Genomic DNA, 27,701 nt, shown 5'->3' with positions numbered 1-27,701 from the left:
AAAAAAAGAAATAGTGATTTTTGAGGAAAAAATATTTATTTAGATTGACTATACAGATTGTTGACTATAGGGATCTTTGGCTCAAGCAACAAAAGGAATGACTCAATGTTAATTTTTGGAATACATTTATCTTTAGTTCTGTTTTTTATTTCCCATATAAGGCTTGAAAATAATTTCCTTAACTGCAATAAAACAGTTATTATGGTAGGACTTTGCCAGAAGTATATTCAAAGTCATTGCTAGCAACTTTCCTTTATAGCTGATTTTTTTGTCAGAGTGGTGACATTTTATAGCCAGATCTACACAGAATTCTGGCACTTAGCCCACTCTGATTTAACTTCTTGGTCTTAATGCTGAATTTTAGGCCATTTAAAATGCTCTCTTTCTAAAAATATTACATAGTAATAATTTTCAATACCTTTTGGGAATATTACTATATTAATCACAAAGTATCACAATGATAGCACAGGAAATGCACTGCATTGTCAACAGTTATGAAAAGAATATACTATTTAAATAGATGAACTAACACAATAGGGTAATAAGGTAACAATATAAACCATTTATAGTTGTATTACAGGAACCACACTGATAGTCATTAATAACAAAAGCTGAAAAATTGGCAAATACATTTTGAGAAAAGGAAGACTAATGAGGATCTACTGTTACCAGATATCAAAGTGTATTTATCAATTATACTCCAAAATAAAAATTACATTAAAAAAATTAAATATATTGTCCTGACAGTAATACAGTGCTACATTATTCAAAGCAGTGTGGTAACAGCAGGTCAATGAGAATAAGATAAAGTCCATACACAGATCTAGTATATATAATAACTTTTGAGGTAGGGAAAGGAAGGATCTGGGATTATTTAATACCAAAAAGAGAAACATAAAAAAAAAAAATTCCAAAAACTAGAAAGTTTCTTTTTAAATGTGTTTAAAACAAACATATAAATTGATAAAATTTGTAATATTCCAACTGATCAAGGACAAAGAACCTGAATTTCATCAAGTAAACAAAAGCAAAAATAAATGGAGCCTAGTTAAACGTAAAAACTTTTGCACAGCAAAAGAAACCATAGACAAAATGAAGAAACAACTTGCTGACTAGGAGAAAACATTTGCAAATGGTATGACAAAGAATTTAATATCCAACATACATAAACAGCTCATATAACCCAACAGTAAAAAAAAGAAAAAGAAAACCCAATTAAAAAATGGGCAGAGGGCTTCCCTTGTGGCTTAGCTGGTAAAGAATCCTCCTGCGATGTGAGAGACCTGGGTTCGATCCCTGGGTTGGGAAGATCTCCTGGAGAAGGGAATGGCTACCCACTCCAGTATTCTGGCCTGGAGAATTCTACTGACTGTATAGTCCATGGGGTCACAAAGAGTCAGACATGACTGAGTGACTTTCACTTTCATAATGAATAAAAAACAGGCAGAAGACCTGAACAGACATTTTTCCAAAGAAATGCACATGAAAAGATGCTCAACATCACCATCAGGGAAAGGCCAATCAAAACCACCTTACACCTGTCAGAAGGGCTATCATCAAAAACACACATAACAAACGGTGAGGATGTGGAGTAAAGGGAACACTTGTACACTGTTGGTGAGAATGTAAATTTGTACAGCCACTGGGGAAACAGTATATAGTTGTCTCAGAAAACCAATGGAATACTACTCAGCCATAAAAAAGAATTCCCCCATTTGAAGCGAAATGGATAGACTCAGAGGGCATTATGCTAACTGAAGTAAGTCAGACAGAAAGACAGATACCAAGGTATCACTAATATGTGAAATAAACAAACTAGTAAATATAACAAGAAAGCAGACTCACAAATACAGAGAACAAAAGAGTGGTTACGGGGGTGGATATTGGGATAGGGGTGTCGGGGTACAAACTAGAGGGTGTGAGATAGGCATAAGGATATTCTGTACAACATGGAAATACAACCAATGCTTTGTAATACCTGGGCTTTCCTGGTGGCTCAGACAGTAAAGAATCCGCCTGCAGTGTTGGAGACCTGGGTTTGATCCCTGGGTTGGGAAGGGCCCCTGGAGGAGGGCGGGGCCACCCACTCCAGTATTCTTGCCTGGAGAATCCCATGGACAGAGGAGCCTGGAGGGCTACAGTTCTTCAGGTCACAAAGAGTTGGACACAACTAAATAACTGAGTATGTATACAGCACACACACATATAGACATCTGTAGTAACTAAGTGGAAAGTAACCTTTAAAAATTATATAAAAAATCTGAATCAATAGTTCCCAAAGGCAGAATCATATATGATTAGCAACACAGTAGAAATCAAAGAAAAGTAAATTAGAATGAGATATCAAATTAGCAAAGACCACAAAGATTATGAGTGCTACATGGAACTCTGCTCAACCTTATGTGGCAGCGTGGACAGGAGGGGAGTTTTTGGGAGAATGGATACATGTATACCTGTGGCTGAGCCCCTTCCCTGTTCTCCTGAAACTGTCACATTGTTAATCGGCTATACCCCATTAAAAGATAAAAAGTTTTTAAAAAAGAAAGATTATGAGTGCTAGAGATGAGATGATGAGGCGAACTTGATTCCTACATAAAAGTTAATGAATGTATACATTTGTGATCCTGCATTCAACTTTTTGGTGTACATACTCAGAAGTGAAACTGCTGGATCATATGGTAATTCCATTTTAAATTTTTTGAGGAAACACTAGTTTCCGACAGCTGCTGTACTTGTTTTCATACATTCCCACCAATGGTGTAGAAGGGTTTCCCGATTTCTCCACATGCTCACTAACACTTGTTATCTTCTGGGTTGTTTATTTTTGGTGACCGCCATCTTAGTAAGTTTAAAGTGATATCTCATTGTGGTTTTAACTTGCATTTCCCTAATGATTAGTGATTTGGGTATCTTTTCATGTGCTTTTTAGCCATTTCTATATCTTCTTTGGTGAAATGTCCATTTCAAGTTCTTTGCCCATTTTTTAATTGGATTTTTGTTGTTGTTGTTGAGCTATAACAACAGGCTTCCCAGGTGGCGAATTAGTAAAGAACTGCCTGCCAATGGAAGAGATGCTAGAGATACAGGTTTGATCCCTGGTTCAGGAAGATCCCCCTGGAGAAGGAAACGGCAACCTGTTCCAGTACTCTTACCTGGAAAATCCCATGGACAGAGGAGCCTGGTGGGCTACAGTCCATGAGGTTGCAAAGAGTTGGACATGACTGAGCAACTGAGCATACACAATAACAAAACATATATTCTTCACATATTCTGGCTATGAACCTTATCAGATACATGATTTGCAAATATTTTCAATCCATAGGAGTTGCCTTTTCATTCCATTGATCATGTTCCTTTGAGGCACACAAGTGTTTAATTTTGATACAGTCCAAACTGTCCTTTTTTTTTACTTTTGTTGCCTGTGCTTTTGGGGTCATATCCAGGAAGCCCCTGTCAAACCTGATGTCATGAAGCTTTCCTCCTATGTTATTTTCTAATAATCTTTATAGTTCTAGGTCTCATGTTTGATTTTTTTTTTCAGTTGCAGCCTGTGGCTTTCAGGATCTTAGTTCCCCAACCAATGATTGAATCTGTGCCCTTGGAAGTGAAAGCAGAGTCTTAACCACTGGACCATAGATAATTCCGAGTTAACTTTTGTATATAGTGTATGGTAAGGGGCTTTTCCATTTTTAAGAACTACTGAACAGTTACTGGGAGTGTAAATTGATACAGCTACTTAGGAGAAGTATGGCAATATCAATGCTACTTGAAAATATACAACTGTGTAACTGTTACAATTACAATTCTAAATATGTACAACTCCTGCATGTACATATAAACATTTTTTTTTAGCAACTGTGAAAAAATTTAAATAACCTTAATGTCCACGTGACAGAATTCTAAAGATGGCCCTCTCAAGATTCTTGTCCTGATTATTCAAGCATTCAATCTAGGAACTGCTATGAAGGGAATTTTAAGACTTATAATTAAGTCTTTGGTGAGCTGACATTAGTTTATGAGGTGAGTCCTTAAAAAAAAAGAATCTTCTCTATTGGCAGCAGATGAGGAAGCCACAGATTTGACACTGTTGCTGGTTTGCAGATGGAGTGACATGTAACAAAGCAAGGATAGGAGGCATGTGCATTAAAACGATATGAACTGTATTAATTAGGAAGCAGGTTCTACCTTAGAGCCTCAGATAAGAGCGCAAAGTCCAACTGATATCCTGATGTTGGCTTATGCAAAAGAAACAAACAAACAAAAATCACAGTTGATTGATGAGAGGTATCTGACCTACAGGGCTGGAAGCTAATAAATTTGTGTTACTTTAAACGGCTACATTTATGGTAACTTTTATGTAGTAAAAGAAAAATAACATGGTCTATATATAGAGCATGTGTAAGATATGATATGATATCATAAGATGTGATATATGCTATAAATTATCTGGCAGCTAAAATAGAAACTAGATTTACAGGTATTAACATAGAAGAAACTTAAAAAGTTCTGAGTAAAAATAAAAATGCTCTATGAGAGTTACAGTCTACATACCACTCATAAAATTCTGAGACCAAAACCAATTTTCTATTTTTAAATACTACCCCCTTTATTATAAATTTGTAATGCTATATGGGCCAGATCATTAAAGTAATTGATAATTATTTTTATTAAGGATTCCTTAATGCATTTTCAATTCTGCATGTCAGAGAATTAAACTTATTTTATTACTACTGCACTCTTAATCAGAAGATCAGAATTAAATTTGTTTTAAAATACATTTAATAAAAATAATCCAGTTTTACATATTTTACATGTGTAGAATATTTACAAATATCTTTTAAAGCATTTACTTTATGTTTACTATTGTGCCTTTTTCACTGTTTCCTTCAGTAGTAGAATATTGTCCAGTTTTCTCTGTAGCTAAAAAATTAGCTTCTTGGGTAATCCTCCTGGGGGGAAAATGAGGTTGTTTAATTTTATAGTAATTCTATAACACTACATTTAATTTTAAAGTAATTCTAACCAGTCATTGCATTCCAACTATATTGTTACTTGCTTTGATTTTCCAATAACACTTGCTAAACATTAAGCACAGAGTGTACTGTTAGGAATTTATGAAAAAAATAGGGTACACATGGATAGTTCTCATAACTCTGAGGAGTACTCAAAACTGCCCATGTCCTAAAAAAAAGTATGATGTTAAGTATGCATGATGATATGTATTCCAAAGCAAATATAGGTAAAATATCATATTCTACTTTATAAAATTTAAATTGATAACAAGTGAACAGCTCACAGTCTACATTTCTTAGCTGCCAGTCACTAGCTATACATTAGCTATCTGGAGTTTGGAGTTTTCTGAATTCATTTCACTTAAGAAAATGAGAGTTTTACCTTGTTCCAAGGCCTCTGTTCTCTTCCGTTTTGTTGCCATGGCTGGATTGGACTGCTCCTTTAGAGCCTCTGCTGGACAGTTTGGTCTTGGCAGCTGACATCCAGGTGTTGGCCCTGGCCGATTACTGAAATACTTAGTTTTCAACGCCTTTCCAAAGAAAAGAGACCAGAGAAAGTGAGCTTTTATGTGAATATCTGAACTGTGTTATAAGGAGCATTACATATACTAAGCAAATATACCCTCTCTCAAACAAACTTGAGTATTTGGATATGGAAATTACTACAAATATCTAGCAGCCTAAGATTGATTGCTAATTCCATTACTGTATTACTATAAGAATGGAATTTTCCCACGAAAGCCTATATAAAATATGAAAAATCCTTAGTAAGACACTGTAAAATTCATCTCTCTACACATTATAGGCTCTATAGCTGAAAACAGAGAAACCTGCTTAAAAACAACTTCAAAGTTTATTTGTCACAACATTTGTGTGTGCTCAAATTCCAAATCATATGAATTCTTAAAAATAAAGCTTTTAAAAAGATGCGATAGGTTGGAAACAACAGATTAAAGTCGAACAATCCACTAGAAATTAACTGAATTCTTACTTGGAAGGACTTGCCAAGTTTATTTCTATTTACCACTAGTCCAACGTTCTATAATATTATATTTTTACCTAGGTCCAAAATTCCAATAAAAATAGTTTTATTCGAGGTGACAAAGTTGTCAAGTTCATACTTTATTTGCATCATAGTACTGTTCAATAGCCGCAATAATTTAAGGTATGTTCTTTTGGATAACTCTCTTAGGAACAAAAGAAGTCATATAAACTTTTCAACCAACTCTCCCTACTCGCCAACATATTATTTGCAGTAATAATTTAGATAGAGAATTCTTACTTCAGAAGAGTTGAACTTATAAAATATTACTTCCAAATCACAGCAGTTCCATAAGTAAATTATGCTAATTTTGAGCTACATAGAGATCTAAGAAGGGTATCTCATTCAACTTCTATGTTTTTTAAATGTTTATTTATTTGGCTGTGCCAGGTCTGTGTTGCAACATGCGGGGTCTTTAGCTGTGGCATGAAAACTCTTAGTTGCGGCATGTGGGATCTAGATCCCTCACCAGGGATCGAACTCGGGCTTCCTGTATTGGGAACACAAGGTCTTAGCCACTAGACCCTCGAGGAAGTCCCTCATTCCAACTTCTAAATATCCATAGGCCAAAACCCATTAAAAAATTAATTCTAAAATATATTCAAAATATAACCCAAGTAAGTTATCACAACTAATATCTTTCTATAAATTTTCAGCTTTACTAGTAATGAAAACAACCTTCTTGACAATTTGACCTGGTCTCAAGGTTCTTATGACAGAGATAAGATGTATACATACACGGATAAAAAGGTAAAAATGAGTTACTTGTTTGAAATTAGAAGAGTGATTCCAATGGTAAAATATCTAGTATATATGTATTAATGTGGCATATACTGCTATGAAGTAAAGGTTTATAAAAGTAAATACATTAAACAAAGATCTGGTAGTCTATAATAGCCTTGTGAAAAAAAATCCACTTTTTACCCCTGATATTTTGTGCATTTATATGTTTCGTCAGACATGAAGATGTGCGACATTTTAGTCTCTTCCTTTATGAAGCCCAATTACTGTAATGTGTTGCATTTTGGAACTGCATTTCCCTGCCCCAACTTTAAGCGTTAGTGACTACCGTCTATCTATATGTGCTTGTTCTTAAAATAAAGAAAAAAAAGACTTTCAAGTTTATAGATCTTGTATTTTTATGTTGGATAACATTTCTTCTTTTATAAGAGCAGATATTCTTGGTATTCCACATTTTTCTTGAGTTTGATTCTTATTTCCCTTAAGTAACTGTCAGTTTCAGTGTTTTTCTATTTAGAGGATCTTTCAATCTCTCGTAATAAAGTTGTATCAGACCATACCATTTTCTACTCATTATCTCTTCCTGACTGTGACAATGACCAGAATGCATTATCTGGACTGCATTTCATGGGGGAAAACACAAAACAAAACACTTCTGGCATTGGTTTTGGCACAAGATTTAAGTTACTTAAGAGTTTAACTGAAATAGTCCAGTGTCTTAATAAACACAAAACATCATTTTTTTCTTCTTCTCTAATTTACTTTCAAGTTGATGACCTAATTATGAAATAGAATCATCTTTATACTCTTCTGCACTTGTATGGGCATATAGTGCTTATAGCTTAGAGAAAAAAATAAAATTTGTTATTTCTTAAAACAAACGTATCTTTTCAGTATTGAAAGAATGTTAGGAAATCTTAAGAAATTCGAAAAATACACTAACATACCTGTGTGGCCGTGATTCGAGTACAGGGATTAAATAAGAATAAGCCTTGTATAAGATCTAGCAAGTCATCTCCTGCTGCAATGAAGATATGTTGTAATGGAATTCCAGGAAAACTCTTAAATGTCACGAAATCTGGAAGACTACACATGTCCTGTAAAAATATTTTTATGATTCAAACTTAAGTAAAGATTGAAAGGCATATAGATCTCAAATGAGTAAATAAAACTGTCATACCGATGATATGATGATCTATCCTAGCACTAGTGAGCAGACAAGGTTATAGGAAGATAAACACAAGTCAACTTTAGTTCTCCATATTAGCAAAGAACATGTGGATACTGAAATGAAAAACAATGCCCTTTAGAAACTCTCAAAAACAACGATGAAATGCTTTGGTGAAAATCTAACAAAACGTGTGCAGGACTCGTATGCTGAAAGCTATACTACACTGAAGAAATAAATCAAAGCTCTAAATAAATGGTGAGCCCTACAATGTTTGTGGACTGGAAGATTCAGCACTGTAAGGATGTCTGACAATTCTCCTCAAGTTGGTAAACAGGTTTAATGCAATTCTTACCAAAATTCTGGCAAGATTATTAGATAGATAGGCTATTCTCAAATTTATATGCAAAGTTAAAATAGTTAAAACAACTTGGAAAAGGACTTAATACATAGACAATTTATGAAGACTGTGGTACTGGTAGGGGGAGAGGTATCATAAACAACCCCCACTCCTGCCATAAGACACTTTTAGTCTCACATCTCATGTAAAAATTAACTCAAAATGGATCACAGACTTAAATGCGAAACTATAAAACTTTTAGGAAGAAAAAAAGAGAAAATCATCAGGAATATCTTTGTGTTAGGCAAAGAGTTCTTTGACTTGCCATCAAAAGCATTATTCATAAAAAGAAAAACTGATAAGACAGACTTGATCAAAATTAAAAACGTTTACGCTGGGAAGACTCTGTGAAGAGGATGAAAAGACAAACTACAGAGTAACAGAAAATTTGCAAACCACATATACAATCAGAGGACGAGTACTTTATGTACTTTATGTAAGTGCTCAATACTCAGCCAAAGTACAAATGACCCAATTAAAAAACAAGACAAGAGACATTTCATTAAAGCTATATAGATGCCAAATAAGTACATGAAAAGATATTCAACACCATAAGTCATCAGGGAAGAGAAATTTAAAGTCACAATCAGCTATTACTACACATCTCTCACAAGGCTTAAAAAAAAAAAAAGCAACACCACCAAATGCTAGTGAGGATGCAGAGAAAATGGATTATTTCTACATTGCTGGTGAGAATATAAAATAGTACAGGCCCCTCTGGAAAGCAGTTTGGCAGTTTCTGGGCTTCCCTGGTGGCTCAAATGGTAAAGAATCTGCCTTCAATACAGCAGACTTGTGTTTGATCCCTGGGCTGGTAAGATCCCCTAGAGAAGGAAATGGCAACCCACTTCAGTACTCTTGCCTGGAGAATTCCATGGACAGAGGAGCCTGGCAGGTTACAGTCCACAGGACTGCAAAGAGTCAGACAAGACTAATCGACTTTCACTTTCTTTTTGGCAGTTTCTGGCTAAATATGCAACTATCACAACTTAACAACTGCACTCCTGGTCATTTGTCCCAGAGAAATAAAGATGTATGCTTACCTAAAAGCCTGTACATGATTTTTTTTTTCCTTTGGCCACGTAGCTTGTGGGATCCAAGTTCCCTAGGGATGGAAACTGGGCCTTTGGCAAGAGGAATAGAGTTCTAACCACCGGACTGCCTTCGGACCTGAAAGTGAAAGTCACTCAACTGTGTCCGACTCTTTGCAACCCCAAGGACTATACAGTCCATGGAATTCTCCAGGCCAGAAATACTGGAGTCAGTAGCCATTCCCTTCTCCAGGGGATCTTCCCAACCTAGGTGTCCCGCATTGCAGGCAGATTCTTTACCAGCTGAGCCACAAGGGAAGGGAAGCCCAAGAATGCTGGAGTGGGTAGCCTATCTCTTCTCCAGCAGATCTTCCCTACCCAGGAATTGCACAGGGGTCTCCGGCATTGCAGGCAGATTCTTTACCAACTGGGCTATCAGGGAAGCCATGATGTACTGTTATTACAAATAACAGTGTTATTTGTAATAGCCCCAAACTGGAAACAATGCAGATGTCCTTCAATGAGTCAACAGTCAGACAAACTATGGTACATTCAGACCACTTAGCAATATACGGAAAGGAATGAATTATTGACAACTTGGATGAATCTCCAGAGAATTATATTGAAAAAAGTCAATTCCAAAAGCTTACATTTTATATGATCCCACTTATAATATTCTTGAAATGACAAAGTTATAAAAAATCATATTAGTGATTGCCAGGGGTTAAGGAATGGGTGAGAGTGGAAGGAAAGTGGGTGTGACGGTAAAAGGGCTCTTTGTGGTGATGTCTGTATACTAAGTATATCAATGTCAGCATGCTGGCTGTGATATTATCCTGATTTTGCAAGATGTTACCCTTGTGAGAAGCTGAGTAAAGGAAGTAAGGGATACCTCTGTATTATTTTCTTCTGCATGTAAATCAAAACAAGAATTTTTAAAAATCCAAGGAAAACATCATAAGCAACTACTATTTAGAAAATGATGTCAAATGAAAAGTACTGGATAAATACTATGAATATGGCTCTGGAGTCAGAAAGACCCAAACTGGAGTCCTAGCTGACACTAGGTAGCTTCGGGTAAGCTACTTAACCTCACGCCACCTCGGCTATCTCATCTATAAAGTGTGACTAACAGCACCTACCTTAATAGGATTGTTGGGAGAATTAAATATAATTTATGAAACCCTATCAATAACAGCATATAGTAAGTTCAATAAACGAATGCTGTTAGAGCATGTTTTACAATTAGAACTTATAGCTAACCTTCAGTTAGAAAGTTGAAGAAATAATAACACAAAAGAAACTTCTTAATTTCAGTTTCAGATAATTTCATTACAGTTTTAACTAGAAGGTAAAGAGGCTGATTAAAATCTCTTTTCTAGGATTTATTTTTTCACCAGGAGATAAGGCTATAACAGAAAGGAAAATCAAAAGGTCTACAATTATAACAGTGAAAATTTCACTGAACTGTAATATATAAAATTAGCAACTTACACTGTAATAAATTTTATCAGAGATTTAGTAATTTTTTTGAGATAATGTAATAGGTTAAAAATAAATGAGTTCCCTGGTGGCCTGGGATTCCAGGCTTTCTCCAAGTTCAATCCCTGGTTGGGGAATAATGAAAAACAAAACCAAAAATAAACCTTCACTGTGTTAGTGAAAATGCAATAAATAAATCCATCAAGACGTTGATAAACATGAAACAGCCAGAAAATGAAATATTATATAACTTAAAAAGGAAAATGTGAACAATATTATGAGCAAGTTTGTTGCAAAAAAATTACATGGTGTGATGGCATTTTTGTTAAAGAACGAAAGAAAAAGCAAACCATACATATTTACATATTTATATGTGTGTGTCCTTATAGCAAAGCTTTACAGCAAAATAATACTGATTAACGCTGGGGTAGAAATTACTGGGATGAGTGAGGGCTATGTGTATGTAGGAGGCTGGATGGTATATCACAACTTTAACTTTTACTTTGTATAAATTTTGCAAAGTAAATTAACAGTTAATACATTTGTTTAAGTAATATTCATGTTACAGCACTATACACTACTCTAAATTTCAAAGAACATGTATGAAAGCTTACAGGCCACTGCTCTTCAGTTGGTGTGCCCAAAGTTTCAAATATTCTTGTTAGTTGATCAAGGTCTGAATCTCCTGGCAAAAAAGGAACCTAAAAGAAAGAAGCAGATATTTCAAGATGATCTGTGATAGCTATTACACAAATAATATGATAAATTTAATAAGAAACATTAAACAGTAACAAAAATAAAAACTTAGTCTAAGGGTGGGACTTCCCCAGTGATCCCAGAAATACAGACGTTTATCCTAACCCGTTTAGTTACTTTAGAGATAGTACCACGTTACAATCCAACAATTTTATTACGGTTGAATTTCAGAACACAGAATGAGCAATAATAAACCTTTATTGTCCTAAATGGCGTTAATAAACAGGCTGTACTTGGTGGGGTTTTTTTTATTGGCCTGTTTGTTGGTTTCTTGTTTCAAGGACGGTAATTACCTCTGGGAATTACCTCTGAGAAGATAATTTTTACACAGATTATAAAAACAAACACCTATAACAATACTGAATGGTGTACATCAACTCAAGACTTACCCTCAGAAGCAACTCTGCTAATATACAGCCCACGGCCCACATGTCCACACCTACACCGTACATTCGAGCTCCGAACAGCAGCTCAGGGGCCCGATACCACCTGGAGAACGAAAATAAACACTGCCATTCTAGAGTGGGGTCGTCGGAGTATTTCTTAGAGAAAACTCCTCAGAAAAACGTCCTGCACTGATGAAATACACTTTTATGGATATATTAACTCAAGAAACATTGGCTATAAAACCAAGAAGTTCCTTACTGCTGCCAGGAAATTCACCCTCAGTCCATCCATTCTCTCACTCTCAGACAATTAACATGTTCTTTCTCCCAAAACCCTAAACACCATCCTACTTCTTAGCTGATAACCTAATTCCTACTTCACTAAAATAATGCAAGTAATGAAAAAAAATTTCTACAGACTCACCAACAGTCATCTGCACACTCACAAACCCACCTTCCCATCTGTAACTACATAACTAGCCTTAAGTGTTTTTAAAGTCAGTCCCTCAACTTGGGCACAGGATACAACACTCTTGCCTGTTTCCAAGGATATTGCTCCTGCAATTCTCTTTTTCCTACAACAGCCAGCTTTTTGTTCTTTACTGGATCTATTACTATCAATGTTAAACATACCATTGTTTTTATAGCCTTAAAAAATAAACTAAAAAACAAAGAAACAAACAACAAAAACCTCTGGACCCTGCTTCCCCTCACAACCCTCTCTCTCCGGCTGTATGTTCTTCCTGTCTCCATTTCCCCTTCTCTTAACTCCATCAGTCAGGTTTTCACCCCACCACTCCACCAAAATATCTTGATAGGTTATCAAGCTTATCAATTGTTAATTCTCAGTCATTTTAATTTGACCTATTAGTAGTGTCTGATTTCAAAATAGAGAAAGTCAGAAATTGGTAGATGAAAAGCAATGCTCATGTATGTGGGTCCTTGTTTTCCTGAGTTCCCACAGTTCCTGAACGACGGGCTTAATTTTTCCAGAAATTACCTGAACAACTACTTACATCCCTTACTTTATACTCAAGGATCAGGTGATTGACGCTCAATGAGATCTATTTGGAAGAAGCTGACAAACTAATTTAAAAGGACAGAAAATCTGAAGATCGTCTCAGATTCCTAAGAGTCAGGGAAGTTAACAAATGCCATCTGTACAAGAATTATAAAATCTATGTCCCTATCTATATAATGTGATTTTTAGTTTTTATTTTGTTTATAATTTTTATGCATAAACAGAAACTATAAGCAATGAATAATATGAAAAATCCAAATAAAAGCACTGCTTTGTTTAGGGAATTTTCATTCACACTGAATGATATAAAATGTGGAATCAGGATTGACCAATAAAATAAACACAGGCCCCCCCAATTCAGGTGGTTATGTAAAAGAACAGCCATTATAGTTCCAATCTACCTAACTAAACTGTATAAGAAGTATAAGTTAGTCCCCCAAATTACTAAGTAAATCTCTGGGGACTGAATTAATTCAACTCCGTTTGAAAGAAGGGCTGTATATTTTTTCACTGTTTAATAAGATACCAACATTAACTCCTGAACTCAGCCAAAATTCAAAGAAGCCACATGAGGCTCATTTGTGATTAATATCCTACACAATATAAGCTTTAGTTAGTTAAGGAATCCTTACCTGGTTACAACCTGATGTGTATAAGCTCTACTGGGGCTCCCAAATGATTTGGCCAGGCCAAAATCGGCCAGTTTTAGAACTCCGTTTTCATCTAGCAACAAGTTGTTTGGTTTTAGGTCCTATATAATGGAGATTTTAAACCAACAAATAAGCAGGGTAAAGGAGAGCATCATAGTAATACATTTAGTTAAATTTAAACTTAGCAGAAACAGGGTAACACCTCAAATTTAACCACCACCAAAATTTTTTTTAATTGATATAAAATTCTAAAAAGCAAAATAAGATTAGCCATATTTCTTAGTGAGGCCTTGGATCAAGGTACTCCTTTCACTGAACTTCAATTTACCTACTTCACAGGTTTGCTGTGAGGATTAAATTTAATATTTCCTGCAAAAAGCCTAGTGTAATGACTGGTTCCTTGTAAGCATTCAAAAAACAGCTGCTGCTATTAATTTAACAACAATATATATGGGGAACCCCCTGGTGGTCCAGTGGTTAGGACTCTGTGTGCCACTGTTGAGAGCCCCGGTTCGATCCCCGGATGGGGAACTAAGATCCCACAAGCCGTGAGGCCCAAAACAGTAAACACCACAATATATGAACTTCAGTAAATAAAAACATTATGCGGTTATAAAGGATGAAGAATATAGTCTTCACAATCTATGCTAAAAAGCTATTAGCCATGACCTAAAAGGAATTCCAACCTTAAATATGAGGATTGTATCATGGGTGTGCTCAGTCGTATCTGACTCTCTGTTGCCTCCTGGACTGTAGCCCACCAGGCTCCTCTGTCCATAAGATTTTCGAGGCAAGAAGACTGGAGTGGGTTGCCATTTCCTCCTCCAGAGGATCTTCCCAACCCAGGGACTGAACCCACGTCTCTGGTGTCTCCTGCACTGGCAGATGGGTTCTTTACCAGTAGTGCCACCAACACATAAAAACATTATGTGTTTATAAATGATGAAGAATATAGTCTTTACAATCTATGCTAAAAAGATATTAGCCATAACCTAAAAGGAATTCCAAGCTTAAGTATGAGGATTACCATTATATATTTTTAGCTACTTTATCTACTAATAAATAGGATGCCTAAGAACATCTACCTATCTAAATCATCAGCCTTGTTCTAGTAGCTAAATGTTCCTAACAATGACTCAGCCATTTCAGAAATTTTACTTCATTACTTCCCAGAGTTTTAGAGCTACCAGAAATATTTTTCAAGAAGTATTTTTGCATTATATAATTTAATCCAGACTCCCACCGTTGTTGTTTTCTATTACAACAGTATAGCACAAAGAACACTGAACTTCAAGCCAAAATATCTAGGTTCTAATACTCTTGTCAGCCACTATAACTAATGACCTCAAAAAAAAATAAGTAACTTTTGGGTCAACAACTCAACTCTTCAATTACGAAAAAAATGAAGGAATAGGCCTCTTGCATTTCTAAATTCCACCTAGTAACAGAGTTCTCACAGTGCCACCTGGTTTAACTGAAGGGATTGCAGAGAGGAAGAAGGGTGGATAAAGCGGTCCAGGTCTACTTTAATAATTTACATACTCAGATCTTTTGTGTAATAAACTGGCTACAGAAAATCTGACTACAACATAAAGACGCAAGCATACTTGGTTAAAAAACCTTACCCTATGCAGAATCCAATGTTGATGTAAATATTCTAATCCTTGAAGAGTCATCAACATATAGGCTTTGATATGAGAAGGTGTTAGCACAAGACTGTTATCCTTTATTATAACCTGTAAAGTAGGCAGACAGTATACAGGTATGCTTTTATCATTCCAAATAAACTCTACTATATCAAATCATTTACAGACACAAGATGGATTTATTCATAAAGGAGATTCTCAAGAGAGGTTGCCTAACTCTCCTTAGGAAGCACAGTCAGAAATGTGGTTAGGGAAAGTATCTTTAGTTTAGAAGGAAAGCAGTACTTTGTCTCCTGCTGCTTTGTTTTTAGGCATCCATGTAGCAAACATCTGCTGTTTCTACTTGCCCCAGGATACACAACCCCTCCTGATAACAGCATTCAACATTCCTCTGGGAAACCACTGGTTCCCAGCGTAGTCCACGTGGTTAAAGACTGCACTACCTGTGGCCTCCAGAGGCAGTAGACACATGAGCCAGCATGCTCAGTCACCACACTACGGCCTGCTTTCCAGACTAGTTCAGGGATGGAAGCCAAGCCAAATACTTGTGCTAGAATCAAAGGCAACAAAATACTTCCTCTCCTCAGGGATTATTAAACTCTAAGATAGAAGCATACAAGCACCTGAGTCACTGTATTGAGAAATTTTACCTGTGAACAAGGCAACAGAGAACAAGTGAAAAATTGTCTTCTGCTAGCACGATTTGTGAACTATGATTCAAGTCAGTTTATTCCCAGACTTTCAGTTATATAAGCTTAAAATGCAATTCTCTTTTTTTCAAATAGGTTTCACTTTTAAGCTCAGTTTTTAACACATCAGTTGTGTAACCACTACCACAACCAAAATAGTTTTACAATTCCCCCAGGCCCCTCTCTACTTAACCTTCCCCTCGATTCCTAACCCCAGCAACCAAAGATCTCATCTCTGTTCCTTTAGTTTTTTTTTTTTTTTTTTCGTTTTTCGTTTTACAAAAAAACATACATAGAACCATACAGCTTTTGAGCCTGGCTTCTTTCCTTTAGTATAATGTATCTGAGAGTCACCTATACTGTGGCATGTGTTAATAGTTTGTTTCTTTTTATTCTCAAATAGTATTCCACTTCATAAATGTACCAGTTTGTTTATACATTCTCTTGATGAGAGATATATGGGTTGTTTTCAGTTTGGGTAATTATGAAGAAAGCTAAACATCTGTGTGGACATGTTTTTGTTTCTCTTGGATAAATAAATACGTAGACATATTTCTAGATCATACCCTAAGGGTATATTTAAACTGTGTAAGAAACTGCCAAACTGTTTTTTCCAAAGTGGCTGTATCACTTTGCATTCTCATCAGCAGTGTATGAGAATTCCACTTATTCCACATCTCCAGACTGTTCATTATTGAGATTCAATTAGTATTAATGAAAAGCTTAAAATCTTATTCTTCTCAAAAAGAAATTTGGTTTTCAAAAGGATAGTCTGTGATAATACCACAAGGAAGTTCCAAACCCTCCAAAGCCAAACACTCATTTTTCTAAAAAGTAATGTCAATAAGGTATCAGGAACTTGGCAGACACAAATGTTATCGAAATCCAAATCTTGTGTGTAACACTGGGATTATGGCTAAATGATTCAGAAGATCTTTGATTTAAGACCACATCTAGATTTCAACAAAATTTAAGCATTCTTTTGACCATCTTCTTCGAAGGTAGAAAATAAACATTTAGATTCTCTTTTGATAAACAGGAAAATAAATTCCTCCAGAAATCTTAGTCTTACCTCTAGATCAGTTTCCATAAAATCAAAGACAAGGCTAATGTTAGATTTATGTCCAAAAGCATCAAGGAGCTACAAAGCAAAATTTAAAAAAAAACCAACATGTGATTCTCTTATTAAATACTTGACAGTATTATACCTAAGTTTTTAATCTTTAAAAACTTAAGCATTTGGACTGTAAAGTTTAAATAATTTTATTAAATTTAATATTTTTCCATTTTTGGCTAGGATTTAGTACACTGAAGCACAAGATATTACGCCTTACTATTAAAAAAAAAAAAAAATCACCAATACTGAACCTCTCCCTCCAAATTTTAGGAATTAAGTAATGAATTAATGAGAACCTCACTGAAGTCTCTATAATCTAGAAAAATTCCCAACCTTGGTACTTAAGAAAATCCAACAAACAGCAGCAGTAGCTATTTTCACTGAATGAGTGTGCTCCCTACGCCAGGTACTATCCCAGGTAAGCAGGTGTTAGCTGCTCAGTCGTATCGGGCTCTTTGCGACCCCATGGCCTGCAGCCCACCAGGTTCCTCTGTCCATGGGATTCTCCAGGCAAGAATACTGGAGTGGGTTACCATTACTTGATGTGTATTCAGTGAGCTAGTCTCATAACAACCCTGTGAGGTAGAGACTACGAGGTAGAGTTCAAGGGAACCTGCTCAAGGTCTTACACATGCTAGAGCTCTCTAGACTCCAAAATTTCTGATAAAATCAGCCTGTATGCCCACATTTAATTTATTTCATCAGTTGTATAGTTTTTAAAACACTGCCTATAAGAACAATTAGGATAAAAAATGCATTTCAGCCTTTTTGTAAGGCTCACCTAGGACAACTCATCTTGCTGAGCCTTCAATCAACATCCACCACATTCGGCAAGGCAGGGTCCCAAGTCCCAGAAACAACTTAGATCATACTCACACCAATTATATTTGGATGACTTAGCTCCTGTAATAATTTTATCTCTCTTAAGGCTGTTCTATTTATACCTAGATAAAAAGGCAAAGAAAAAAGTGAAAAAGAATTCTGAAATCTCAAACCTTCTTATAAATATATTTTTTGGGAAAGGTCAGTCTCTGATGAAATAGCAATGAATATTCCTCAGAAAAAAAAAAAAAACAATTTTTATAACGTACCTGTTTCCAATTTATATTGCTTTGTTTTTAAAACAGTTTAGGACAGACTATGATAAATGATGAAACAAGTATTCACTTCATATATAGAATATGAGACCTGAAGACTCCTGGAAAAATATGTACCCAAGTATGTAGCCTATAGGTGAGAAGTTAATAGCTTCTCTTCTCTTGCCTTATGAATATTAGAGGCAGATTCTTTTTTTTTTTTTTTTTTTTAGAGGCAGATTCTTTAAGCTAACAGAAAACTAGTGATTAGATACCATCTTTCCCAACGCAAGGGGCCCAGGTTTGACCCCTGGTCAGGACACTAGATCCCACATGTCCCCAGTTAAGAGCTTCCTTCTCACAACTAAAAGGTCCTGCATGTCACAATGAAGATCAAAGATCCAGTGTGCTGCAATTAAGACCCAGTGTAGCCAAATAAATAAATACTAAAAAAAAAAAAAAAAAAGGGAAAAAAGATCTGGTACTAGTATTAGAGAGATGATGTATCCTTTATACAGAAACTATTTCCTGATGATTAAATAGGACTTAGAAAGGGATACAAAAATCTCCCCCATCCCTACACATTTATTCTATAGTGAGCTTTGTATATACTTCCATGAATCCTGAATTTTCAAAGTAACTAGAAGCTCAGAACAAAAAACAATGGCTTGAAAACAACTAAAACAGTAATGAAGACATCAAGACAAGTCACTAATAACCTTGCTGTCTTCCATCTACTTGGGTGATCTGAATATCTTCTGAACACCCAAATGGTAAAAAGTACAAACATACTATCTCTATCCTGAGTCTATCGTTACTCTTCTGGGACCTGTAATAACTCTACCCAGAACCACTGTTAACTGTAATTAATACTTTGTTCTTTCCTGAGTGAGAAGAACCACTTTTTCTGTTCTGTCAGATTACATGAAATAAGTTACTTACCATCTTTAGCTTCTGATCTATGTCCAAGTTTGATCTGGTAGAGGAAAAAACAAACACAATAAAAATGTGTTAAACTATTTAGACAAATGTGTGATATATAAACACTTCAAATGCTTAAAGCAAAAATACATACTTATACGTAGCTAGTACTAGCAGGCAAGGAGGGAGCAGGAATCATGAATCAGAAAGGCAAAATTAACAATATAAGAAAGGATCAAGTACCTATCATTCCTTTCCCCGTAAGTTTTGAATTACACAACGTTGTAAGATTAAATATGGAATAAATTAAATGCATACAAGCTAATAAACAAAAGAAGCACTTCAAGTTAGACTACTTGGGAGGAAATATGTAACATATACAATAACACACTTAATATGCCCAATAATATACTCCCAGGGGCCACATTTTCCAAGAAGAAAAATTAGAGATTGTGATGGATACAGAACTTAGGGAGATGATCTAGGTGGGTGGTGGTAGTTTAGTCGCTAAGTCAGTATCTGACTCTTGTGACCCCATGAACTGTAGCCCACCAAACTCCTCTGTCCATGGAATCTTCCAGGCAAGAATACTGGAGTGGGTTGCCATTTCCTTCTCCAGGGGATCTTCCCGACTCAGGGACTGAACCCAGGTCTCCTGCATTGCAGGCAGATTCGTTACTGACTGAGTCACCAGGGAAGCCCAGTAAACAAGAGAAGCACTTCAAGTTAGACTACTTGGGAGGAAATATGTAACATAAGAAACATGCTTACTATGCCCAACAATATGCTCCCAGGGCCACATTTTCCAAGAAGGAAAATTACAGACTGTGATGGATACAGAAAACGGTTCAACTCCTGCTACTGGGTACAAGCACACTGGACCGCATTAACAGGCTCAGTCTCACACAAACCCGACTACTAAATTAAAGAACAAGAGCTTACTACTTTATGCAATGACAGTGTAGCCAAGAATAGGAAAAAAAAAAAATCCTACTCCAGAAGATCAGCTGTTTCACTGTTTAAAATACCCCACCTATATGCCACAAACAGCTTTCACCTTAAAGGTAGGCTATTTATTTTATCTTGGGCGTCCCTGGTGGCTCAGACGTAAAGAATCTGCTAGCTACACAGGAGACCCAGGTTCAATTCCTGGGTCAGGAAGATCCCCTGGAGAGGGGAATGGCAATCCACTCCAGTATTCTTGCCTGGAGAATCCCACGGACAGAGGAGCCTGCTGGGCTACAGTCCATGGGGTCGAAAAGAGTCGGATACAACTGAGCAACTAACACTTCCACAGGCTATTTATTATAGCACCAAAAAATATAAGGCTCGTAGGAATCAAAGCCAACCAGAGATGTATGAAGCTTTCCCAGAACATTATAAAACTCTTAAAACATGTTCAAGAAATGTGATCAAAATAAACACAGACAGTATGTTCATGGATAGAAAGACTCAATATCGTAAATACATCAATTCTCTTTAATGAAACTAGATGTAAAGTACAACAGCATTTTTCATGGACACTGACAAACGGATTCTAAACTTTATACAGAAAAGTAAGGAGCTAAGAACAGATAACTTAAAACATTATTTTTTACTGTGTTTAAGAAATGTAATAGACTAGTTTCATGAAGCCATCTATATCATCACTCAGATTCAATAATTACCAATATTTTGCCATATTTACTTCATCCATTCTCTTTTTTTTGTTGGCTACAACATACATTTTTTTTATGTTGTAGTTGGACTTCATATTATTCATCCCTATATACTTCAACAGGCATCTCTAAAACATGGACATTTTCTTATATACCCATAAGGCCATTCTCCTTCCTAATAAAATTAATAATAATGTCATACAGCATGTAATAACTAGTTCATATTCAAGTTCTCCTGATTTGGTTCAAATTTCTCAACTGACTCATAGAGTAAGCCAAGATAATTTCGAAGAAGAGTAGCTGGGCTACCCTGGAAGTCCAGAGGTTGAGAATCCGCCTGCCAGTGCAGGGGACAGGGGTTCAATCCCTGGTCTGGAAGGATTCCACAACCACGCCATGGGGCAACTAAGCCCGTGCGCCCCAACTACCGAGCCCACACACCCTGGAGACCAGGCTCTGCAACAAGAAAGCTACTGCAAGGAGAAGCCTCCATACCACAACCACAGAAAGCCCTCGAGCGCTTACAAGGCGACAGTAATTAGACACCCTACGGCAGTGCAGCAGGAATGGGGGAAAAGGAAAACCAACCAATAAAAGACGAGCATGCCCGGAAACAAATCCAAGTATAAATTGGAACTTGGCATTACAACTCACCAGGAAAAGGACGTACTAACAAAAAAGTTGAGAGCTGGAGAAAACCCTAGATTTTCATACTACACAACAAAGAAAATTTAACTCCAAATGGAATGTAGACCTAAATGTGAAAAAGCGATACTTTAAAATTTTCAGATGAAAATATAGGAGAATTCTTTATAATCTGGACGTAGGGAAGCACACAAAAAAAGGGAACCAAAAAAGGGGAAAAATAGACAAATTTAACCAGACTAAAATTTTAAATACCTGTACTTCAAAAGATACCATAAGTAAACTAAAAGCCCAAAGTCTGAGAGATGATGATTGAAGAAATTTTCACATACTAAAGTAAAAAGAAGTCACTCTGGCTTATTTAACAAACTTTATGCTAACTAAAACAGCCTGTTTTGTGGTCTATGAAACACATACTGTCTACCTGCTTTAAATATTGGAATAAAAGGGTCCACTACCAAAAGTGAAAATCGCTCAGTTGTGTCTGATTCTTTGCAAATCCATGGAGCCTGACAGGCTCCTTTATCCATGGGATTTTCCAGGCAAGAATACTGGAGTAGATTGCCATTCCCTTCTCCAGGGGATCTTCCCAACCCAGGGACTGACCCCAAGTCTCCCACATTGCAGGCGGATTCTTAACCATCTGAACCACTGTAAAGAATGCCTATTTTGAAGATAAGGATAAGTGCCTCCCTTTCAGGGACTTCAATGGTAGTACTCCTTTGATAAGGTCCCTTTGCCAGGAGCCAAGATCATACTGACTCACTATATACAGCGATCTGTCTTCTGATCTTGTTTTTTTAAACTCTGAAGGAATGTACCCAAGTTATGTTTGACGTTTTCTGTTCTGACAAGACATTAACTACACTGAAAACAGTACTTCTTCAGAACTCAGAGCTATCCGAGAGACTGCCTTCTGGGCTATAATCCTAAGATTGGCTTGAATAACACTCTTCTATTCTTGTTATAGATTTACATTGACAATGGTACCTGTAGTGCATATTTCTGACTAAGGTTCAGTATCCAAAATATATAAGAAATTCCATCAAGTCAAAAGGAAAGGAAAAAAATGTAGACACCCTAACAGAAAAAGTATAAAAAGCCAATAAATCTAGGAAAGATGATCAAACTCACTGGTAATCAGAGAAATATTAATTGAAAAGACATCCACGTACCACTTTTGATCGATCTGATTGACAACTGTTGTAAAGTCTGACGATACAAACATGGTGAAAACGTGGTGGGAGGTTAAACTGATCCAACCATTTTGGAAAGCAGTTTGATAGTATCTGGGGATGTTGACGTATATTCTCTTGCTGTTGTTCAGTTGCTCAGTCGTGTCCAACTCTTTGTAACCCCATGGACTGCAGCACGCCAGGCTTCCCTGTCCTTCACCATCTCCCAGAGTTTACTTAAACTAATGATCATTGAGTTGGTGATGCCATCCAACCATCTTGTTCTCTGTTATCCCCTTCCCTTCCTGCCTTCACTCTTTCTCAGCATCAGGGTATTCTCTATGTAGCAACAACTGGCAATTAGTTTCAACTACAGATACATTTTCTAGAGAAATGCACAAATGTATGTCTGTAGAAGGACTGTATTAGAGTAAAACATTAAAAAAAAAAGCAGCTTAAATGTTTATCAACAATTTGGAGAGACCAATTTTAGCGTAGTTACAGAATAGAATCTAATCATCAAATGGCATGAATAAACAGATCTACATGTATCCATCTGGAAGATTTCAGAAATGATACTAAGTCAGAAAAACAAATTGCAGAAGAGTGAGTGTGAGTGTGTGTGTGTGTGTGTGTGTGTAGGAAGACAGAAAGAGCTTAGAAGTATACAATAATGTGTATTGTTGAGATATATTAAACAAATATTGCAAAGTGAAAACTGCTCCAAAAAGCTACCACAGAGGACTGGTTAAACTGGGAAACGTAAATTCAGTACAACTGTTTAAAAAGGATATGGTAGACTAATGATATTTTAAAGGTCCAAAATACAACAGGTGAAAGAATACATAGCTTATTACTCCTTTTCTGTTAAATTCAAGAAAAGAAAGAAAGGAAGTGAAGTCTCTCAGTCATGTCTGACTCTGCGACCCCACAGACTATAGCCTACCACGCTCCTCCGTCCGTGGGATTTTCCAGGCAAGAGTACTGGAGTGGGCTGCCATTCTCTTCTCCAGAGGATCTTCCCCACCCAGGGATCGAACCCAGGTCTCCCGCGCTGTAGGCAGACGCTTTACCGTCTGAGCCACCAGGGAAGCCAGTAAATGAGTGGGAACAGAAATCGAGCGTTGGAAGGGGAAGATGCACAAGCACCAAATCTCCAGGGTTTACAGTTTAAGTCTAGAGAATGTCTAAACTAAGGAAGGAGGCCCCTCAAGGAACGATAAGCATACTATCTAAAAAAAATGGATATAAGTACCAGAGAAAACAATTCTGGAGTTGAAAGGCATTGCTCCAATGAGTGAAAACTAGGGGTAGAGGAGAGAGGCACGCGTAGCCTCGTAACTGACTTAAAAAAAAAAAAAAAGCTTTGAGAATTAATTGGGTTTGGTAAAAGGAGAAATATTCCTGTTTTTTTCGAGGTACAGTTTCCATACAATATTATGTAAGTTTCAGGTGTGCAACACAGTGATTTAAAGGTTATATATCCCATTTATATAAATGTTACATTCCATAAAACTACAAAGATGTACTATTTGAAATAAAAATTAAATGTAAAAGAATATTCCACAATGAGTCACTTTCAAGGGGTAGCAGTCTATCACTGAGAAATATAGTGCTATGTTGCTTCAGTCATGTCTGACTCTTTGTGACCCTATGGACCAGAGCCCACTAGGCTCCTCTGTCCACAGACTTCTCCAGGCAATACTCAAGTGGGTTGCCATGCCCTTCTCCAGGGAATCTTCCCGACTCAGGGATCGAACCCACATCTCTTATGTCTTCTTCACTGGCAGGCAAGTTCTTTACCACGAGCATCACCTGGAAAGCCCATCACTGAGAAATAGAATGAATTCTAAATCCTAATTTATGATAAAAGCAAGCAAATAAGTAAACCAACTGGGATTTTCAGAAAAACCACAGAACTCAATATGCCAACAGTTAGAAGAGACCATTATCAGTTAGTCAAGCCAATACATTTTTAAGAGTGTCTACAAATGTACTAGCCACAGAGTGGTAGTAAACAGAAAATAAACTCAAAGATAAAAGATTTTGATAAATGCTATGAAGACAACAAAGAAATATGGAAAAGAACACTAGGGAAGAAGGCAGGTACACCTGTTCCAGCTAGAATGACCAGCAGAAGTCTGTATGTACAGGAGATATCTGACTGAGATCTAAATGATAAGGAACCAGCCAGGCCAAGTTTGAGAGGAAAAATACACTAAGTGGAAGCCAGAGCAAATGCAATGAATCTGGGACTGGGATGAATTTAACATATTCAAGGGACAGAAAGGTCAGTGTGGCTAGAATAAAGTGAACCAGGGGCAGAATCAGAAAAATAACTTTAAAAGGATTAGGAAAGTTAAGGGTTTTACGTGGGAGGAGCTATAAATAGCACTGGCTTATAGAACACAAACTGAAAAAAGAGATTAGACACATCAGAAAAAGTAAAAAAGAGAACAATGGCAGGAATAATTGTAGAAAGGAAGAATGGGAAGCAGGTGTTAAGAATATGAGAGGGATGTGCTTCAAAGGAACTAGGGATTTTGAAGGAGAAACAGGTTCAAAGCAGCAACAGGAACAATAGGAAGGTGGCTACCTAAGCCACCAACAGGCCTTGTGTGTGTGCTCAGTCACTCAGCCATGTCTGACTCTTTGCAACTCCAGGGACCCACCAGGCTCCTTTATCTACGAGGCGTGAAGAAACCAGCCTCTCCTGAGAGGGTTACTGATTTCAGAAGTAAGGGGAAAGGCAATCAGCCTGGAAGCAGTACACCTGGGTCTAAAGCCTGGCTCTGTCAACTTCTGCCTGTTGATGAGTCACCTCATCTCCCTTAGCTTCAGGCACCAAGAATAAAACAAGCTTCAAGTATAAAACAGAGACACTTTACTGCCATCACCCGGCTCTTATGAGGGTTAAATGAGAAAAACAAGGGTGAGAGTTCTGGGCATATAGAAAGCCAAATATGACCTAAGTTTCTTGAATGAAATGCAAGTAAAAAAGGTACTTAAACCATTAAAAAAAAAAAAAAACCACCAATGTCATTAATGCTGGCAAAAGCCTTTAATGGTAAGTATGTATTCAGAAAATACAGATATACAGTGGATGCTGGTGAGGAAGAAATAGGGACCTGGAAAGATGAGTAGTTCTGAGGGCCCAACAGAGAGAGCGTATTTGTCCCCTTTGCCAATGTTTGCGTTTATAAAACAAAGATACAGCCCCTCTTCATCTCAATTTCAATGGATGGAACAAAACGCTAGTTCAACCCGAGTTCCACCTTGGAACACAGACACTAAGACATTCTATTTTCTTTGAAAATGACATAAGCAACTCATTAGCAGAGCACGGTCAAGAGTAGTAAGACACACACCCACCCCCTTTCACGAAGACACAAGGAAAAACAAACTGCAACTCACTTTCTTAATGGCGACAATTTGGTTGGTGTTCTTGTCTCTGGCCTTGTAAACCGTGGCAAACTAGACAGAAAAACAGGAGTAATGTTAAGTTTGTGAGAACTTCTTGGTTTGTATTGGCCTTTTCACTTTTTTTAGATCTGGGGAAGCAAGGAATCCAGGGTTCTCGGAGCAAATTCGCGGCGGCTGGCAACGTGGTGAGGACGTCCACGTCCCGTTCCAGTCCACTGAGCGGAGAGGGCCGCTCAGGGACTCAGGTCCAGGGTGGACAAAGGGGCGTCTGCGCAGCCTCCTCCTCCGAGAACGAGGAGCGTGGCCCGGCCGCTGGCTTCCACGAGAAAACTTTCGACAGTGTGAAGCGGACCGGCGCTCCCTGCTCAGGGACCTCCGAGCCCCGCCCGAGAGCCTCACCTGTCCCTCCCCGAGGAAGTCCAGTTTTTCATAACGCTTCGCTCGCGACTTCACGTCCACAGCCATCAGTCGCGAGGAGCCCGTCTCCAGCTGAAAGGGGTGAGCTGCCAAGACAGCAGGAATTTAAAGCTACCTTAAAGCCTCCAACAGCCACTTCCGCCCACTGAGCGCCGACGCCTCACTCGCTCCGCCCCCACTTCCGGGGTGGGCGGGGATGCTGTGAAGTAGGTCCGGCCAGAGCCCTCCCCACGGAAGCTGCGCGAGGCGAGGCGGGACTCCTGGGCCTCCCTGAACCGTGCCGCGTCTGCTCACGTAACCGCAGATAGTGCCGGAGGCGTGGTGCTCTTGGAGGTAGCTAGTGTGTCGCCCTGCTACCGTTTTAACAGGTACTTTCTTCACTACTGAGGACCGATCAGCGCTCTGAGTTCAGGATTTAATAGGTGTTATGGGTGTGGAAAGCTTGGCCATATCTCCGATCTCTGGTTTTTCTCAAGGCTATCCTGTCACCATGGTTACCATGGACGCCTAAGCCGACAATTTCGTTACTTAAGCGGAGTTGGATGGTATCACCGACCGGATGGCTATGAGTTTGAGCAGGCTCCGAGAGTTGGTGATGGACAGGGAAGCCTGACGTGCTGCAGTCCATGTGGTCAGAGTCAAGACAAGACTGAGTGACTGAACTGAACTGAAGCGAGCGCTAGTTCTTAATGTCTGGTCAAGAGGCATTCTTAGTTCTTTATGAAGAAGCACATCCAGGCAAACAAATTCCTAGTAAGCTGAACAGTTTCGTGCTATGGAACACACTTCCGGCCATCAGTTTTTCACCCTGTAAGGTGGAAGGAGCTAATAGATTTCATCATAGGCTGTTGCGAGGATTAAATGATACTTGCACAAAGTTTTAGGCATAGTCCTCAATGGTTAATTGTAATCAGTGCCCAGCTTTATTCACTTTTCATACAAATCAACAAACATTAATTCATATATTTAACGAATATATATTGAGTGCTTACTGTATGCTGGACTCTGTTGCAGACTCTGAGAAATCAGCAAGCTAAAAAACAAAGATCCCTGCTTTCCAATGGGAGGAGCTAACGGAACAATTAAAATACACTTCGATACATACTGACCAGTGCTACTGAGATAGTAAAGCAGGGGAAGGAAATAGATAGTAGGGTTTGTGATTTTAAATAGGGTGTTACCAGAAAGATATTACTGAAAAGCCACTGCAAAGTTTTGAGCAGATAAATGATATCTGACTTAATG

General features: G+C 37.5%; 1 protein-coding gene across 4 annotated transcripts; it reads right to left on the bottom strand.

The window, feature by feature from the left end:
- Positions 1 to 17: 17 nt before the first annotated feature.
- CDK7 (cyclin dependent kinase 7) lies at positions 18 to 26,620 on the bottom strand. 4 transcript variants are annotated; one of them, XM_020889964.2, is made up of 12 exons: positions 26,439 to 26,620; positions 26,031 to 26,090; positions 19,160 to 19,193; positions 18,018 to 18,085; positions 17,097 to 17,165; positions 15,315 to 15,425; positions 13,672 to 13,790; positions 12,022 to 12,121; positions 11,491 to 11,577; positions 7,743 to 7,892; positions 5,395 to 5,542; positions 18 to 4,949 (listed from the first exon to the last, which is right to left on the bottom strand). In XM_020889964.2, exons 1-12 carry the CDS (start codon positions 26,502 to 26,504, stop codon positions 4,921 to 4,923), a joined length of 1,041 nt encoding a protein of 346 aa, XP_020745623.1. In that variant the 5' UTR covers positions 26,505 to 26,620; the 3' UTR covers positions 18 to 4,920. The 4 variants fall into 4 exon arrangements, with proteins under 4 accessions (XP_020745623.1, XP_020745639.1, XP_070332881.1 ...); XM_020889980.2 differs by lacking the exons at positions 17,097 to 17,165; positions 18,018 to 18,085 and having other exon boundaries at positions 26,439 to 26,618; XM_070476780.1 differs by lacking the exons at positions 19,160 to 19,193; positions 26,031 to 26,090; positions 26,439 to 26,620 and having other exon boundaries at positions 18,020 to 18,038.
- Positions 26,621 to 27,701: the final 1,081 nt, after the last annotated feature.

Source organism: Odocoileus virginianus, chromosome 14, assembly GCF_023699985.2.
Source record: "Odocoileus virginianus isolate 20LAN1187 ecotype Illinois chromosome 14, Ovbor_1.2, whole genome shotgun sequence".
Taxonomy (NCBI): domain Eukaryota; kingdom Metazoa; phylum Chordata; class Mammalia; order Artiodactyla; family Cervidae; genus Odocoileus; species Odocoileus virginianus.
This window is presented reverse-complemented; position numbering and strand designations above follow the sequence as displayed.